General features: G+C 33.4%; 1 protein-coding gene across 2 annotated transcripts in view; it reads right to left on the minus strand.

Annotated features, from left to right (window-relative positions):
- SLC25A16 (solute carrier family 25 member 16) overlaps nt 1-18,599 on the minus strand; it is a 29,749-nt gene that overhangs the window by 1,793 nt on the left and 9,357 nt on the right. Inside the window, exons 4-9 of one of the 2 annotated variants that reach the window (XM_081074196.1) lie at nt 18,228-18,291; nt 8,564-8,685; nt 8,260-8,326; nt 4,140-4,302; nt 1,097-1,165; nt 242-567 (exon numbers count right to left, since the gene is read on the minus strand). In XM_081074196.1, coding sequence (XP_080930322.1) covers nt 366-567; nt 1,097-1,165; nt 4,140-4,302; nt 8,260-8,326; nt 8,564-8,685; nt 18,228-18,291 — 687 coding nt within the window. In that variant the 3' untranslated portion in view covers nt 242-365. Of the gene's footprint in view, nt 1-241; nt 568-1,096; nt 1,166-4,139; nt 4,303-8,259; nt 8,327-8,563; nt 8,686-18,227; nt 18,292-18,599 lie in introns of those variants that run through there. The other variant, XM_081074195.1, reaches the window with a different exon arrangement.

The raw sequence follows: 18,599 nt of genomic DNA on the forward strand, positions 1-18,599 counted from the left end.
TTCATAATAAAACAGCAATTCATTCCAAACTTGTACAAGCATTATGCGTAGAACTGTGGAGCTCATTAATACAACATATTTTGTTTGTACCATGTCTGTGACATTTACTGGCAACACTATTTCATAATAGTATCTGACATATTGACGTAGTCTTTTTTCTTCTTTCTTTCTTTTTTTTTTTTTTTTTTAGGAGGGCGCAGCTCACAGTGGCCCACAGCAGGGATCAAACCGGCAACCTTGGTGTTATTAGAACCACGCTCAAACCAACTGAGCTAATCTGCCACCCTTTCATGTAGTCTTTTTAAAGGATGGATGAGCAGTTGTCCTTTAAGCTTTCATTTCAGCTCAGGTTCTATACTATATAACTAGCAGATGATTACAGAATTAAAGCTTAAAGGACTATCAGATTTCAGGACCAAACAATTTCTTGTTTCGAATGGTGTTTTCTTTCTTTTCAAACCAACATTCTGGGGTTTGCCTTTCCTTTTCAATAGGCAATCTGGACTGAAATCTTCAAAAAATCTTTTGGACAACAGGAAATTCAAGTTCCTGAACAAACATTCTTCTCTTACCCCGAGAGACAAACACATCGCTAACCAAACAAAATTATTCTAAATCTCTATAGATTATAGAAAACTCTAGAGCGTGGCTCACGAGCACTTGAACTATGGCAAGTCCATATTGAGATGTGCTGTGAATATAAAATATACCCTGGGTTTCAAATGCTTAGTATAAAAAAAGGAAGTAAAATATTGAAATGATGAAGTAATAATATTTTAGATATATTAGGTTAAATAATTTTTTTTTTAATTTCATGTTTCTTTTTTACATATTTTTTTTCATGTTGCTACCAGAAAATTTTAAATTATATACATGACTCACATTACATTCCTATTTAACAGAGCTGCTCTAAAGTCCAATTTTTTTTAATGGGATGATTGGGACCTGATTAAAACCTTATAAAGTTACCAAATTAAACTATAGGAGATAAAATGGAAGCTTTAGTCTACCAGTGAGATCACAGTCCTATCTCCTTGCTTACTTTAAACATTACATTCCCTAACTAAATGAACAATGACAAAGGGGGAGAACTTACAGGCACTTTTCAAATTCTGGAAGAACAGTTCCTAATTGCATTCGCCGGCGAGTTACATCAAATGGGTAGCTAAAAAAAGAAAAAGGCAGGACTCAAAAATGATTAGTTTTCTACGCAACAATTATTGCATACAAAGCCCTATATATAAGCTAAGAAATAATGTGTTCTTATTCTCCTATTGTTTTGTCTAATGTGGGAGTAGGGTATAGGCACATGAATAAAATTAAATACAATACAGAGGTCTCCAGGCCTTTGCTTATGTGGTTCTCTTACACTAGATGCTTCTTCTTTCCTATCACCACAATATCAAGCTCTGTGACTTAAATTAAGTGCCATTCCCCAAAGAAACAAACTGGGTGCGTCTCATGGTTGTAACCCTAAAATAGGGTTTCTCAAATTTGGGTTAGATACTTCAGTTGTGGGGGGCTGTCCTGGGCATTGCAGGATGTTTAGGTGCATTCTTGGCATCCACCCACTAGATGCCAGTAGTGCACCCCCAGTGGTGACAACCAAAAATGTCTCTAGACATTAATAAATGTCCACTGGAACAAAATCACCCCCAGTTGAGAACCACTACCATCAGAGTATTCACCACGTCCCTCTCTGTCCAGTAGACCAACAAAAATTTTTTCCTTGTGGGCAAAAATTAATAATACAGATAACTGCATTTAGAGGGCAGAGGAGATTCTACGTAAAGATTGCCTGAAATGAAGTATACAAAAGTAATCTCTTTTAGGAGTGGGATCTCAGGTGACTTTTTAAAATTACTTTTATTTTGCTAATACTGACTACTTCTGTTAGGTCTTGTATAAACAATTTATACACATTATCTCATTCCATCTTCAAAACAATTGCACGAAGTATGTAGGTACTGTTATCCCAACATTAAGATAAGAAAATTGAGTCTTTGAGACATTCTCCAGTGTCACAAAGCTGCTTTCTACTTTCCTATTCAAAGCTCTTCAATATATACATAAGTGATATATGACATAAATATATACTTTATATACATTTAAATGTACTATGAAATAGTTATAATAAAAAAAAAAACCCATGTACCAACCAAATAGCTCAAGAAATAACATTACCAATAGTTGAAGCTCCCTGTGTACCTCAATAGCATCTTCAGGATTTATTTCTTAATGGGGAGTGGGAAGAGGAGAAAACTTCGTGGAGATAAATAGACCAAAACCTCAACCTGAAAGATTTAGCTTCCAAGCAGGAACAGGTCTATGTGGGTAGAAGGAATTAATCAGTAGGAAGGAGAGAATGTAAGAAGACAAGGTACAGGATCAGAACTAGGGAAATCACAATGAGGAAGAAAGAAAATAGCATTGTAGGCAATGTTCTGAAGTAAAAAATGATAAGACAGTGACTAGATATGTAAAATGTGAAAAATGATTTCAAGGTATTATCAGGACTAGAAGATTAATGGTTATCAATAACAGATAAGAAAGTTGGGACCTGAGGATTGTCACGAAAAGGAAGACAAGAAAGTAGTATCTGAATTATAGAGTTTGCACTGATGGCAGAAGTCCAAGTAGAAACAACCAAGAGCCTGCTAGAGATGTAATGGTGAGTCAATAACAGAGATTTAAAAATAGAACTGGTTATCTGTACCGAGGTGACCGTTGAGACTATAAAGTTAGATGAGTTACTCTAGATATTTAAGGGAAGAGCTGAGGACTAAAGTCTGGCAGGGCCTTAAAAAAATGGCACACATAGAAGGTAGGAAAAGGAGGACATGAATCAGCAAGGTACCTAAAAAGGTAAGGTTGGGGACCATGATCACCAAGAGAGGGCACTGTTACAAAAATCAAGGAACTAGAGCAATTGGAAGGAGGGTAAAAGATCTGAGAAGGAGGCATTGGCTCTGTCAAGAGTCAATGGGTGTAGAATATAGTTTAAGAATAGTTTAAGAATATAGTTTAAACTATAGAATATAGTTTAAGAAAAAAAGTAGGAAAGAGGCAGATTTTTAAGGATCTAAGTTGGAACTAACAAAGAAAAGGGGCAGTAAAAGCAAAGCGAATCAGAATAGCCAGAGGTGATCGTGTCTCTTGCAAATAAACAAGGTTCCACAGCTAGGTTTCCAAAAGTAAACCACACACATACTTTCTTCTTTACCTTCAATCAAGTATGACCTGCTCCCACACACAAGTAAACCGAATCTGCTTTCACAAAGGTGAACAATCCTTAATTGTCAAATCCAATGAACACCTTACTTTTCAGTACTGATCTTACTTTGACTTTTCTTTTTTCATTAGATACTCTGCTTTGAGTCTGACACTACTACTTTTTGAGTTATGACACAACTACTTCCTGTCGTCTTCCTGTTTTACAGAATGCTCCTCAGTCACAGAAAGTGTTTCTTCTTTCTATTTCTGAAAAGTTCCTGCTTCTAATTATTCCAGCCTCTTTTTATCTCATCTACTCAATCTCTCTTGGTCTAGAGAAATGCTTTGAAGCACCTTTCCAACTACAATATAGTAATACCTTTATCTGTCTCCACTGGCACTTAAATTAATATATAACTCCATTTTATTGCTACTGTCTTATTAAGATTATAGGCTTCTTGAGGCAGTAACTTTGTTTTTCCTTCGGTGAACTTCTCAATACTTAGTACACTGTCTGACACAAAGCAGGCCATCAAGATTTTAGTGCAAGAGAAGTTGTGCCTTCTTACAAACAATTAAATGGCTCAAATTTCAGAAACTTCACAGAGGCAAATTCATGAGAAATTATGGATGAAGAATATATTTAGTGTTTCTTTCTAGCTTTCTGTCTTTTCTCTTTCTTTTAAATGAATCCACAGGAAATTGGGTGGGTTCAAACTAATTTAGTCAATTTGACCCATAATTATTTACAATATGCTAAAAGCATAGGCACATCTGAAAAAAAACTGTATTAAATTAATGCTTATATTTAGCAAAGGATCCTGTGTTTTAATAATCTATTAGAAAAAATAAAATGATTAACCAATGCTGAAAATCAGGATTGGGCAACTTTAATTTGACTGAATTAAGTTGATGAAGAGACTTACGATATTGTCTGTGCTATTGCTCCAGCAACACCACCACAAAGTAAGTTTATGTGAGTTTTCAAAACTAAGACATTAGGATTGTCTGATGAAGGTCTGCCAAGAAGGGTAGGAGCATGGGAAAGCCCAACACTCTTTAAGGTACCAAAAGTAAAAAATGAAACACCTGAAAAACAAAATATAAATTCACCACGATGCTTAATAGAACATGAGCTGTGAAAAGACACCATTCTTACATAATAACCAATTAACTCAAGGAACTACTGATGCATTTCCTGTTTCCTGACGTTTGGCCTAATCTAAAATTAAAAGATTTAATTAATGTTTATCACTAACCCAACGACAAAATTACCACCTATAAAATTTACAGCATTGGTTTTTACACACTAACATATAGTTCAGTTCCCTGAACAGAGGTAGTAATGAGTATATAACCACCTTATATATGAATAGAATTAAACAGTTTTCCGAAGTTCACATGAATAAAAATTAAATTCATGATTAAAATTACAAGTAAATATGACAACTTCTATTTACAATAATAATGATGATAAAGATCGTTATCATCAAAGTGACTCTTCCTTGAGAGAAATGTTCATATTGGCTCACGATGCACATATTGGTAATACTGGTAATATGCAGTTAGTACTTGTTCAACATTTACATGATTTTATAACAGACCCATTAAAGTTGTACATTAATAAAATCAAAAATAGAATTCAAGCATTCCTATCACCTAAGCATTACTCAAGATATTTTGATTTCTACTAAAATTTAAAAACATATTTAAAAAGAGACTTGATGCATAACGACAAATAAGCAAATAAGCACTAACAAAAATTCAGACTAGGATAATACCTCAATATATGCATTTATTCTTTATACAAAATTCTTATAAGCTAAGAGTATTGTGAAATCACGATGTATACTTTTGGACTACTAATGCACTTTTATATATGGGAAATCTATTCTAAGGACTTCATATGAATACAAAAAAAAGCTAATGACAAGGAATTCATAGCAAATTAACATAAGTAGAAAAAAATCAGAATTACCTAAATGATGTGGAATTGTATTTAATGAAATATGATGACACAATCAATAAAAATGATGTTTGTGAAAAGTATTCAAAAATATTTTTAAAATATTTGGAAAATGGGGGGAAAGAAAATAATTATACAAACATACTATTACTATGTTAAAAGTTTTTTTCACTGAAAACTAATTACAAAAACAAAAAAAGAAAGAGAAGAAAATATAGCAAAATAGTAAAGAATTCTGCTTCTAGCATAATGGCAGTAGTGGTATTCTAAGAGACTTCGTCATTGCAGAATGACTACCGTGTGTCCCCGAAAATAAGACCTAACCGGACAATCAGCTCTAATGCATCTTTTAGAGCAAAAATTAATATAACACCCAGTATTATATTATATTAATTATATATTATATTATATTTTTATATATTATATTTTATTTTATATATTATATTATATTTATTATATTATATTATATTATACCCGGTCTTATGTTATAGTAAAATAAGACTGGATCTTATATTAATTTTTGTTCCAAAAGACTCATTAGAGAGGATGGTCCAGCTAGGTCTTATTTTCGGGGATACACGGTATATCCATTACTGGACTTGCAAAAAGAATGAGAAAGTCTCCAAGAATCCAAAGCACCACCACCTACCAAAAATATAAGCTGGGGCCCACGTGTGAGTTATGGGCCTATGAGAAAGGGGGAATGTCTCTACATATTGATGCCAGTAGCAGCAGAGCCATTGAGATGGATCCTGTGTCATTAGGCCTATGAAGAAGGAATCACTGGGTGTCAACCTCAAAGATTAAGGTCAAGTAATGAGCTCATAATTAAAGACTACTAAGCATAGGAGGAGTCAAAAAATGTATATTTATTTACAAAGAGTAAGGGGTAAGGATTCAGCACAATAAGCAAACAAGATAAGAAAGGAATAAAAAGAAACATAAAAAGCAAAAAATAGAAATCAAATAGTATGGTATAGAAACAAGTCCAAATATATCAATCACAATAATCATGAAGTGGACTAATTGACAATTAAATATTTTACAGACTGGGTTAAAAAGAAAATCCTATATGATTATTACAAAAGAAATACCTTAAACATAAAGACATGAAAAAGTAGTAAAATGGAAGATAAAAAAAGATATACCAGGCAAATATCAACTTGGATCTGGCCAAAAAATAAGTATGAGATGTGGGGGAGGTGGATTTGAACAATGATTAGATGATACTCAGAATTTTTTTAAAAGTTTCAGATGGTATGTCGTCATTCTTTTAAAAAAGCATAGAGAGCTGAATACAGATATATTGTATATGAAATAACGGATATGCTTTAAAACAATTTGGAATGAGGGAGGAGGGAGTAATTAGGGGTTAGATAAAACAAGATTAATTGGTCATGAGTTGATCACTGTTGAAGCATGGTGGTTCATTACACTATCGTCTACTTTGCAATGTTTGAAAATTTCCAAATTTTCATTAAAAACGACTAAGCAAAATAACAAATTCATGGGATGTAGCTAAAGCAGTATTTAGACAAAACAAAAAGCTTACATTAGAAAAAAAAAAACAAAGGTTGACAATTAATAAGGTAAGCATCCAACTGAAGAATAAACCCAGAGAAGGAGGGAGATTATAAAGGTATGAACAAAAATCAATGAAATGGAAAAAAAAAGGTAGAGAAGAGAAAAAAGCCAAAACTTATTCTTCGCAAAATCTAATAACTGATAAATAGAAATGAAAAAGGGAACATGACTATAGATAGAACAGATGTGATAAAATATGAAGAAATAAGGAAGACCGTTTGCCAAAAAATTGAAAACTAACACAAAATTGTCAAGTTCAAAATGGTAAAGAAAGGTATGAATTACCAAAAATGATTCATGGAAATGTGAATGATCCCACAATCATTCAAGAAATTCAACCAACATTTAAAAATCATCCCACAATGAAAACTTGCAAGAAACAGCTAATTCTAATCAATCTATGCAGATTCTTCCTGAGGATGGAAAATGAAGAAAAACCCTCAAATTCATTCTATGAAACGAAGGTTCTCAAACCTACAAGGATATTACAAGAAAATTACAAGCTAATCTCACTTATGCATGTAGATATAAAACTTCTAAAAACAGAATATAAAAAGATAATTATATCAAAACCAATTTGGGTTCTCATTAGAACATCTATTAATGTCATTCATTATATTAACAGATTAAAGGAGAGAACTATATGATCACCTCAGTAAATGCAAAAAAGGGTATCTGGTAAAATTCAACACCAGTTCAGATAACCATTCTTATCAAAACTTCCTCAACCTGATGACTGATACATACTACCATAAACATTATGCTAAATGAAGAAATACTAGAAACATTCCCGTTAAAATCAGTAATGAGCCAAAATGCCCAGGATCATCACTTCTATTCACTGCTCTACTATAGGTCCTTAGCGAGTACAGTAAGATAAACAAATTTTAAAACTATAAGAAAAATAATATTACTTGCACAAGATCTGATTTGCCCACACAGAAAGCCCAAAAAATCTACAGTAACATGGTGGTTGGTATAATATCAACAAGTAGAATAACAGCTAGTTATAAGATCATATAAAAATTATATCAAGCAATAAACTGAAAGTCATTTTCTAAAAGATACAACAAAGCTTATAAGGTGTCTACTACTATATTTAGCAAAAATATCTAAGAACTGTGTGACATTTCACTCAAAATCCTAACAAGGATTCTTGTGCAACATCAAAAACTGATTCTAATGTGTGAAACAGCAAAATATCTATGGTCCTTCCATTCCTGAAAAAAAGAAGGATAAGGTCAAGGGACTTGTCCTACCACATATAAAGACTTATTATAAAACTGTACTCTATTAGTTTTTTAAGAAGTAGCACTGAAGATCATTGGGGAAAGAATGGACTACTTAATAAATAGTGCTGGGTCAAATGGTTACCCTTATGGAAGAAAAGAATTCCGACGGATTAGGGGCTTAAATGTACTCATAAAATGTTGAACTTTAAAAATCATTCTTAGAAAAAAATTAAAAACAAAGATTCTACCAAATTTGAAACATACCTGCATATGGAGCCATTCCTAATATAGTAGGCATCAGGCCTCTATAAAACCCGAGGAAACCACCTTCCTTTTGAGTGAAGAAAAAGTAGATTACATTGTGTTCATTATGATAAACATCAAAGAACAGAAGCATACATTATAATGAAAATATTATTCTGGGGTCCACCTTAAAACACAGATGTGTTTTCATAATTATTATTAATATCAATTAACTATAAATTAAAAAATAACTATTTAGATAACATTCAACATATTTTCCTAAGTAAAAAAGAACATGATATAGATGAGAGAAGTAAATATGTACCTTTGCATAAATTGTTTTGAATGCATGAATAATTCCTGTATAAGTGTGTTCCCCTTTCACCTGGAACGCTAGGCGAACTCTAACCATGTCAAGAGGGTAAGTACAGATAACTGCTGTCATACCTGAAAAACAGTAAAAATTCAAATATATAAGAAAATTTTTTGACTCATATATACCTCTTTCCTATCATTATATAACATTATATATATCATTATATGAAAGAGGTATACTAATATGTCTACATATATGTGTCTGTGTGTGTATGTATATATATATATATATATATATATATATATACAGCTTTCCTAGCATTAATTGTGCTCTCAAATTATAGAAATGATGAAAACCCAATGAAATCAAAGCTGATGTTACTGATACAATAATATCATAATATCATCTGCTGAAAATAACCTTGTAAGTAAAGGATCAGTTTGTAAAATCTTTTCAAGTGCTTCTCATTGTGAAATTATATTGTTAGCACCAAAAGAGTACAGAGTAAGTGGATCATCAGTATTTCTTTTATTCTGTTACTTGTAGGTATATTTCAAGGTAAGATATCAGAAGGAAAAATTATCTTCATAACACTAGGCCAGATATCTGACATTTTACTTATTTTTCTCTAATCTTAAAATCTTATAAAAACAATTGTCTTAGTGATAAAAATCTCCTGGTAAGTAAATTTAATATAAAATTCTACATTTTCATCAATATATTATTTCAAATTCCATAAACTGACCAGCTATTTTTTAAATTAAAAAAATCTATTGTTTTTATTGGGGAAGGGAAACAGGACTTTATTGGGGAACAGTGTGTACTTCCAGGACTTTTTTCCAAGTCAAGTTGTTGTCCTTTTAATCTTAGTTGTGGATGGTGCCATACAGCTTCAAGTTGTTGTCCTTTCAGTCTTAGTCATGGAGGGCGCAGCTCAGCTCCAGATCCAGTGGCCATTGCTAGTTGCAGGGGGTGCAGCCCACCATCCCTCGCAGGAGTCTAAACCGGCAACCTTGTGGTTGAGAGGACACGCTCCAACCAACTGAGCCATCTGGGAGCTCAGCTGCAGCTCAGCTCAAGGTGCCGTGTTCAATTTTAGTTGCAGGGGGCGCTGTCCACCATCCCTTGCGGGACTCAAGGAATTGAACTGGCAACCTTGTGGTTGAGAGCCCACTGGCCCATGTGGGAATCGAACCGACAGCCTTCAGAGTTAGGAGCATGGAGCTCCAACCGCCTGAGCCACCGGGCCAGCCCCCAAAAAAATCTATTTTCATAAGGTATCAAAGAAATGTATGTTCAATGTAAAAAAACTAGAAAACATACAGACAAAAAATTAAACATATACTCATCCTCTATTTTCACATAAATATATATTCCAAACCTTTTATGCATGTGCATTTACATACATATAAACAAATACACACAAGCACACACACACTTAAAAATTATAGTAACATAATTCTATTTTGTAGTCAATTTTTTCTACTTTATATTGTGAATATCTTTCCATGTGAGGAAAACATTACTCAGAGATACCGTAGTTTATTAAAATAATTTTGTTAGACATTTGGGTTATCTCCGTTACTTGCTACATGATATTGTAATAGCAAACAATGCTTTGGTGAATGTCCTTACAACTATCTTTGCATCATTTCCATTATGGATAAATTCATAAGATAGAATTATTAGGTCAAAGGTCAAGGCTTTTAATAGAAATTGCTCTCCAGAATGATTGTGCCAACTTATGTCATCCATTAGAATAAAAACCTCATTACTCTGACTTCCTGGAAGTATTACATAATTATTAGACAATTAGAATACTTGATAATTGTCCGAGCATTTGATGGGCAAAAAACATTCTTGCTGTGTTACTTTGGCTTGTTCCTCATGTGACTGTCTTTTTATTTTTCAAAAAAGAAAAAGTGGTTGTATAACTTTATTTGACAATCAGCGGTCAGTTCTCTCCACAATGACAGTAGATTTTTGAAAGTGGCGATAGATTTTTGGTTTTTTTATTGGGGAATATTGGGGAACAGTGTGTTTCTCCAGGGCCCATCAGCTCCAAGTCGTCCTTCAATCTAGTTGTGAAGGGCGCAGCTCAGCTCCAAGTACAGTTGCTGTTTTCAATCTTTAGTTGCAGGGGTCACAGCTCACCATCCCATGTGGGAATTGAACTGGCAAACTTGTTGCTGAGATTTCACATTCTAACCAACTGAGCCATCCGGACGTACCAGTGGTGACAGATTTTTGAATGTGGTTACCTATTGGTAGATAGGTAACCAACGTATATTGCTTGTTTCTTCATCCTCATTATGTTTTCTGGACAAATGCACACATACACGTGTGCACAAGGAGACATTCTTTATTTCTTTGGCTCAGATAGTTTTGTTGAGCCTGGTGTCAATGCGCACATCTGGAGTTTCCAATCTCCCTCATGGCAAATTTCTGGACTCTTTGAGCAACCAAGGGCACATTTCTTGAAGCCCACATCATAGATGCACTTGTGAATGTCAATTCTGTATTCTCTGTTCACTACCTCATGGCTGGCAGAACGGCCCTTCTTTGCAAGAGCTATTCTGCTGAGCCCATGTTGGAAAGGAGCATGAGGGATTGTCATGACTTTTTTTTCCCTATGTATACTTTTAGGACTGTATTTTTAACATGATAATTTCATCTTTTATTAGTCTTACCAAATGAAAATATAATTTTTTGCCATAACTTTGATTCAAACCAGTTATTGTATTTTGCCATGTATAATGCGCACCCACGTTTTTTACCCAAACTTTCAGGGGAAAAACTTTTTTGTTTTAATTTTTCAATTCAAAATTTTATTTGTTTGCATTTAGGTACTTGGTTGTTTTTTTTTATATTATAAAGGAATTTTAGCATTTATTTTTTAACATATTATGGCACAAGAAATTTTATGTAACAAATAATTACAAAATACAAGAACAGGTGCAAGGTACAAGAAATTTTATGTACCAGTAAAAAATGTATGATATTTACACATCATACCAGGCCTAGAACTCTGTCATTGCAAGTTCACCATAAATTCAACAAAACGGATTATTGTAGTCCAGGATATTATTTTGCTTATGGATATCGTTATTGATTTCTAGAGTTACATTTTTAATTCATAAGCATGAATAAAAGAATTAAAATTATTTATATAGATATGGAATTAGTACTACCCATGTATAATGCACATCCTTATTATTCCCTCACAAATTGGCAAAATACCATAAATAAAAGTGGCAATTTAAAGTGATATCCATATTCTTTTTTTTTCTTTTGGTGATTTCCATATTCTTGACCTAATTTAACTTTTTCAGTTTAAAATTTTTATTTAGTATTTAATTTTATTAGGTTGACCTGACAAATCTTACCCCAATTACTTAGCAAATGCTACTGTAATTTTGCATCAATTTTTATCAGCCCAGACCTAACAATATACTGACTTTCAGCGATTCCTTCTGCAGCTTTCCCAAAGTCTAAATCAGGTTGCCATTCCTCTATATATGAATTGGAAGAGAATATTTTTGATGTTATTATTTAGGTACCTTTCATGGTATCTTTATCTGGGTGACTATAACCCTTTCTCTGAGCTAAAATCCTAAATCCAGCTAATATACAGGTAATACTTAATGCAAACACATGCAACCAACTTTTAGTTCTCTCTTGAGAATGACAAAAACTCAATTCCTTTAGACAATGAGCAGAAAGTTAGTTTAAATAACATGTTAAGTAATGCAATTTAATTTTAAATGTTAATATAAGCAATACTTTGGATCAAGATTAGCCTAATGGTGGTCAGAATAGGTTAAACTCATGTTAAGAAAGGCTGATTTATGATTAGCTTATCTATGGCTTAGCTGTGATATTTTAAACCTTCATTTTCAGTTTGCGCATAGCAATAAACTGTCTACTGCGTGCCAAGCACATGAAGCCAGATAATTAATAACCCCAGAAAAATATATTCAATACAAAATGTTTGTGAGCTAGTTTGGACTCACAGCCATAAGGAAGTCCCGAAGCACCCTGTTAACTATCACGGAAATTACTTAGCCTAGGGCCTGTTAGTTTGCAGGATGTGCGGAGGGAGTAGATAAATAACAGAGACAACAGAAATAATAGCATACAATAGATTCTTACTCATTGTTTGTGAATAGCTTCCACCTCTGCACACCAAGATAACCTACTGACTGGCATTGTTCAGATAGTTTTCACCCCTCCAAGTAAACGACCACCCACCCATGACCATCCCATCATCTCCCCACCCTACCATTTCCACAAATCCCACAAGGTGATGTCGCCCTAAACCCCTTGCTCAAGATTTTTGTTCTATAAATCCTCTTATCTGTAAACCATCAGGAGTTAGGGCTTTTGAGCAGCCTTAGCTTTCCCGATCTCCTGGGTGGCGCCATTCATAATAAAAAAGCCAATCTTTCTCCACTGTAAACCCCAGGCATCAGTTCTCACTGACTCACTGCACACAGGGGTGGGCACTGGCTCTTTTGACTGGCTGGGTTTCACACACCATACCAAGTACCTTACAAATATCACTTCTAATCTTCACAAATACCACCAAATATCATACAAGGTGGACATTATTATTCTTATTTTTACAAAATAGTTAACCAACTTGACCAAATTCACATAGTAGTTTCTGTATCACACAGTAGGATTTGAAACTGTTTTCTGGCTCATATATGTTGCCTTCCTTATAATTTTATTTTTTGTTAAACATTTCCTTTCTAAACTTACTAAACTTAAAATTTTAATTCAGAAATTCCATTAGTCCAGTGATTAGAAGTGTCAGTTCCCCATTTCAGCCAATTTGATTGTGAACTCTTCATCTGAGCTATTTGTTTTCAAACTATTCGTTTTCAAACTATTTAACATACTTGTTTTCTACCTATTGGTATATAAACCAGCCATATCTTGGTATATAAACCTATTGGTATAAAAACCAGACAGTCAAGATAGTGACATTTCCAAACGGCCTCTTTTAAGCCAAATCTAAACTAATACAGTACACACGTAGTGTTCCTGAGACAAGGTTTGGCACTAACATTACATTTAAGGCACAGCAAATACATTATGCAGATATTTATAAAACATCATATTTTGCAGTTTGGCTTAATTTTTTGCAGCTTGTGCTGAAGATTTTACAAAGAAATTTTAAAAACACAAAGAGAGATTATCTATAAACTACTTTCATCTTTGTTGAAATGATTCATATTGAGGAAGTTTAACAAAAACAGAAGAGAATGAAAGGCTGACCATTTTAAGGCTTGATGATGCTGACACTATTTTGGTTAAACATCAGATTTTGCTAGGATTATCCCAAATCATCACTATCCATCTCATTTTTACAACTTCTGTACTTGTACAACTCCCTTTTTTTCTCTATTCCCTAATCTGGATCACTTTTGTCTTTCTTGGCTCTTCCATTTATTTGTTCTCTCTGACAACATTTATTTCTTTTTTCCTTCTCACATGCTCCAAGCTTTCATGTTGTCTTACTGTCTTCAAGTAGCTTAACATGAAATAACTAGGAATTAACTAAATGGTCAAAATGAAAAATTGGTTGAAAATGAGTACATTCAGAAATCTGTAGAGGTAAAGGAGGCATTACATTAAAAATTGCAGGACCATGAGTCAGGCTGAATAATTGGCATAACCTAATTGGACATCAGAGAATGGTAAAAATAATGCCAATGATTACTGAACTGCTAAACTCATGATCTAGTTCTGTAACTTGCAGCCAGTTTATTTCACCATGTTTTTTTATGTTACACTTAATTTAATTTTGAGCTATCAATCAAATCTTCCTAAAGAAAAACAAAACCTTTTAACAAGGATGTAAAAATTACCAAGTTGTTTTTTCTCTCTCCTAGGTTGCTGTTCAATATTCCTAAAAGCAATTCAATGATTGAAATATCATTTTAAATCTTAGAATGTAGGGAGATGCTTCCTAATAAATTTGCACTCCGATAAATCCTGAAAACTATTTAATGATTTTAAATGTTTATATTTAGAATGAGGGGGAGGTGAGAAATATTCTTCTAATAATCACATTTTACCCTTCACTCTAAGTATAAAATTATGAAGCCCTCTATAGGGCTGGTTTTAGACTTTTAGAAGCACTAAACACGGGGAAGATTATAACATCTTGCATTTTTTAAACTAAAAACAATACGACATTGTAAAGTAAGTTTGAGGATATCCAACCAAGTTTGATTTTCCTCACAATGACTAAGTTCAATGTTTTTTAAAAATATCAAATTTCCCTGCTTTGCTGGGGACCTAAGCACATGCATAGCCTATCTTTCTAGTAATCCAGTACTAGCATTATTTTTTTGGTTTGGTAGCTTTTCTCATTTCAGCTAATTTATTTTTATTTTTAAACTACTTTTGATGTACAGTCAAAATTGGTCAAATGGTCAAAAGGAGTTAAGAGAATGGACTCTAGAGTGAGCCTGCTTGAGTTCAAATCAGACTCTATCACTAAGTAGCTGTGTGACCCTGAGCAAGTTACTTCACCTGGGTTCAGTCTCATTATCTATAAAATGGACATCATAATAAGTAGTTACCTAAATTAGGATTTTAAGAAGATTGAGTTCATGTATGTAAATGCTTAGAATAATCGTTGACACATAGCAAATATTATATATAAGTGTTAGCAATTGTTATTCTTCCAGTCTATTCTTTTTGAAGCTATTCATTTTTTAACCAATTCCTTTGAGAACTAAATCATTTGTCTCCTGTTTTTACTAAATTCCTCCACACCCAATCTCTTTTCATGCTCATCAGTGCTCAAGAATTCAAATAAAAGAGAGGCCCAGTCAGGATTATTGAAGAGGAATATGTAAGAGTAGGAACTCAGTTTGCTACTAATAATCAGAATTACAAATATATCACCCAGGAGGTGACTGGGATTTTTCAATTCATAAAGCTAGTCTCCCATTTAAACCCTTTTTCTATCACACATCTCCTCCTTACTATTCTACCAGTACTGCTTTACAGGAAAGCCAAAATTAGCCCTCCAAGAACAAATAAAGGAAATCAGAAACTCTTACCACAGATAGTGGCAAGAGTTTTCCTCTTCCCCCATTTTACAACTATAATTCAATACAAAAAGAGCAGAACATCTTCACCTTCCAGGGTGCAAGGAGACTCTATCAAGTTAAAATGGGGCAGCCAGCCAGAAGTCAAGAAAACATAAATAAGCACTGATAAGGAAAAACCATGGATAAGGTAGATCAGGTTGGACACCATAAATCTAGATAGAAAAATATCAGGCTGAAGAAACATTGGTTTCAGAGTTTAAGGTATCATCTGGAAAGTTCCTAAGACCAGTCATCTATGACAAATCCTATTATCTCAACAACCAGTAAGATGATTATCTATGGCCATAGTGTCTCCAACCTCTATCCACAGGTTTTTGTTATCTTTGGAGCATACTTGCTCAACATCTGACCAAATTCCTCTCCCCATACCATATGTGGAGACCTCAAGGGCTTTAGAACTACTAGAATGCTTAACTGCACACTAAATAGCAGGGGCCTATTCACTCAAAAGACAAACAATCTAGAAACTCTAGCCACCCATACCTCTCTCTTTGCTACTGCTAATAACCACCAAGGGATGGTACAGAATATTCATTACAGAAACTTGGCATCACCATAGGGTATGGCATACCATAACTAAAGTAATAGCCAAAAAAAGTTATCTAAAATCCTGGAAATCCTATGATAACCACTACAATCAAGACTTTGATACATCACTTTCCAATGGTCTTACCTCCATTACCAGAAATAAAAATTGTCAATCCGTTGGTTTATAACCTTGCAGATTTTTTTCTATGAATGTTTATATATGTATTTACTTTTTAAAAACCAACATATTGAAAACCAACAATTCATTTTTGTAATTTGCTTTCTACTTATGTAAACACCTTTCTTTGTCAATAAATACAAACTACAAGAAAATATATTAATAAATGTGTAGAATTCTGATATATGGATTTTTTAACCACTCTTCTATTGCTACATATTTAAATTATATTTTGATAAAGATCATTTGTATGATAACCAAAACTACAATGAACACCTTTGTTGCTAAATATCACTACATACATCCTTACATCTTAAATAAGTTCACTGAACTTAGTATTATATGATAGAAGTGGTGCTTAAAATCAGGGAAAAGGAAAATTATTGAGTAAATAATGTTGGCACAACTGACTAGTCAGAGAAAAATTTTATTCAATCCCTATATCACTCTTTATATAAAAATAAATATTAAAAAGATAAACATACAAAATCAATATAAAAAAGTTTTAGTAGAAAACATGATTAAATGTTTTTACCTTAGAATGGGGAAGGCATTTAAAACACAACACAAAGTTTTAAAGCTACAGAGTAAAAGACTGACCCATATGGCTATGTAAAACTTCCATATGGGAGGGAAACAACTTTTAGATGATGTTTCTAAAAAATTACAAGTAAGCTTAAAAGACAAATCTAAAACTGGGAAATAATATATTAGCAATGTTTGACCAAAAAAACCCCACTAATGGTCTAATTCCCAAACGCATAAAAATGAATATTTAAAGAATAGAAACAACTCAAAGCAGAGACATATAAATGGTAAATAATAGTATGAAAGGCTGATTAATCTTAATAATAATTAATTGCCAAGTACTAAAAATGTGAGGGTGGCCAGATGGCTCAGTTGGTTAGAGTAGGAGTTCTGAATAGCAGGGTCGGGGCCAACCCGGTGGCGCAGGCGGTTAGAGCTCCGTGCTCCTAACTCGAAGGCTGCGGGTTCGATTCCCACATGGGCCAGTGGGCTCTCAACAAAAAACAAAAAAATAAATAAAAAATGAATAGCAGGGTCGCCGGTTCGATTCCCACGTGGGCTAGTGAGCTGCGCCCTCCACTAGATTGAAAGACAACGACTTGGAGTTGATGGGCCCTGGAGAAACACACTGTTCCCCAATATTCCCCAATAAAATTACAAAAAAAAAAAAGAAACATCTATGTACAGATATAGAAAAATCTTAAGACAACAGTAAAAAAATTCTAATCCTATACAGTAGTATTAGAAAAAAGGATATATAAGAAATTGCTAATAGTGATTGCTTCTAGGTAGCGGAACTATTTTCATTGCATAGGATTATGTATTACTATAGTCGTAATTTTTAGAATTGTTGGGGGGAAAAAATAAACATTTCCAGAAGTAGAATTGTTAAAGGGAACGTATGTTTTTCACATAGTTTTAAGTTTAGACTATTTCTTACCATCTCCTACTGTAAAATACTCTTTTGAGTTGTGATATTGATTTCTTTCTTTTCTTTTTTTGTTTTAAGTGTGTTTTTCCAGGACCCATAAGCTCCAAGTGAAGTAGTTGTTTCAATCTAGTTGTGGAGGGCGCAGCTCACAGTGGCCCACGTGGGGATCCAACCGGCAACCGTGTGGTTAAGAGCACCGCGCTCTAACCAACTGAGCTAACCAGCCACCCCGAAATTGATTTCTTATATAACTGAGTATAGAAAAATAACAAATTTATGCTACTTAATCAGTGTCATACATATCACCTAAGCCAAATTAAGTATTTTAATAGAAAATAAATTTATCAGAAATCAAATATACCTAACTCCTCTTACCTGCCATGGATCCAGCCATTAATCTGTGCACATGACCAGAAATTCCCAGCTTTGTAGTAATGAACTAAAAAACAAAAATAACAAATTAAATGAGATATTTTTAAATCCTACTCATTTCCGTTTAATAATGAAGATTTATTTCAAAAGTTACAGAACTAGTAAAATCGGTATTCAATAAATCTGAGTGAAATGAGTACAATTATATGAACTGGGCAGTGTTATGTTATATCATAAGGAGGTCAGGTATTTCCTCTGTAGCCTCTGCTGTAATTTTGTACATTTACAGAAACAATCTAGCTTACAATTGCCAAATACACTATACTACATATTGATGACTATAAATATTTAAACTGCGAATGGGAATAGTAGGAA

Source organism: Rhinolophus hipposideros, assembly GCF_964194185.1.
Source record: "Rhinolophus hipposideros genome assembly, chromosome: 15".
Lineage (NCBI taxonomy): Eukaryota > Metazoa > Chordata > Mammalia > Chiroptera > Rhinolophidae > Rhinolophus > Rhinolophus hipposideros.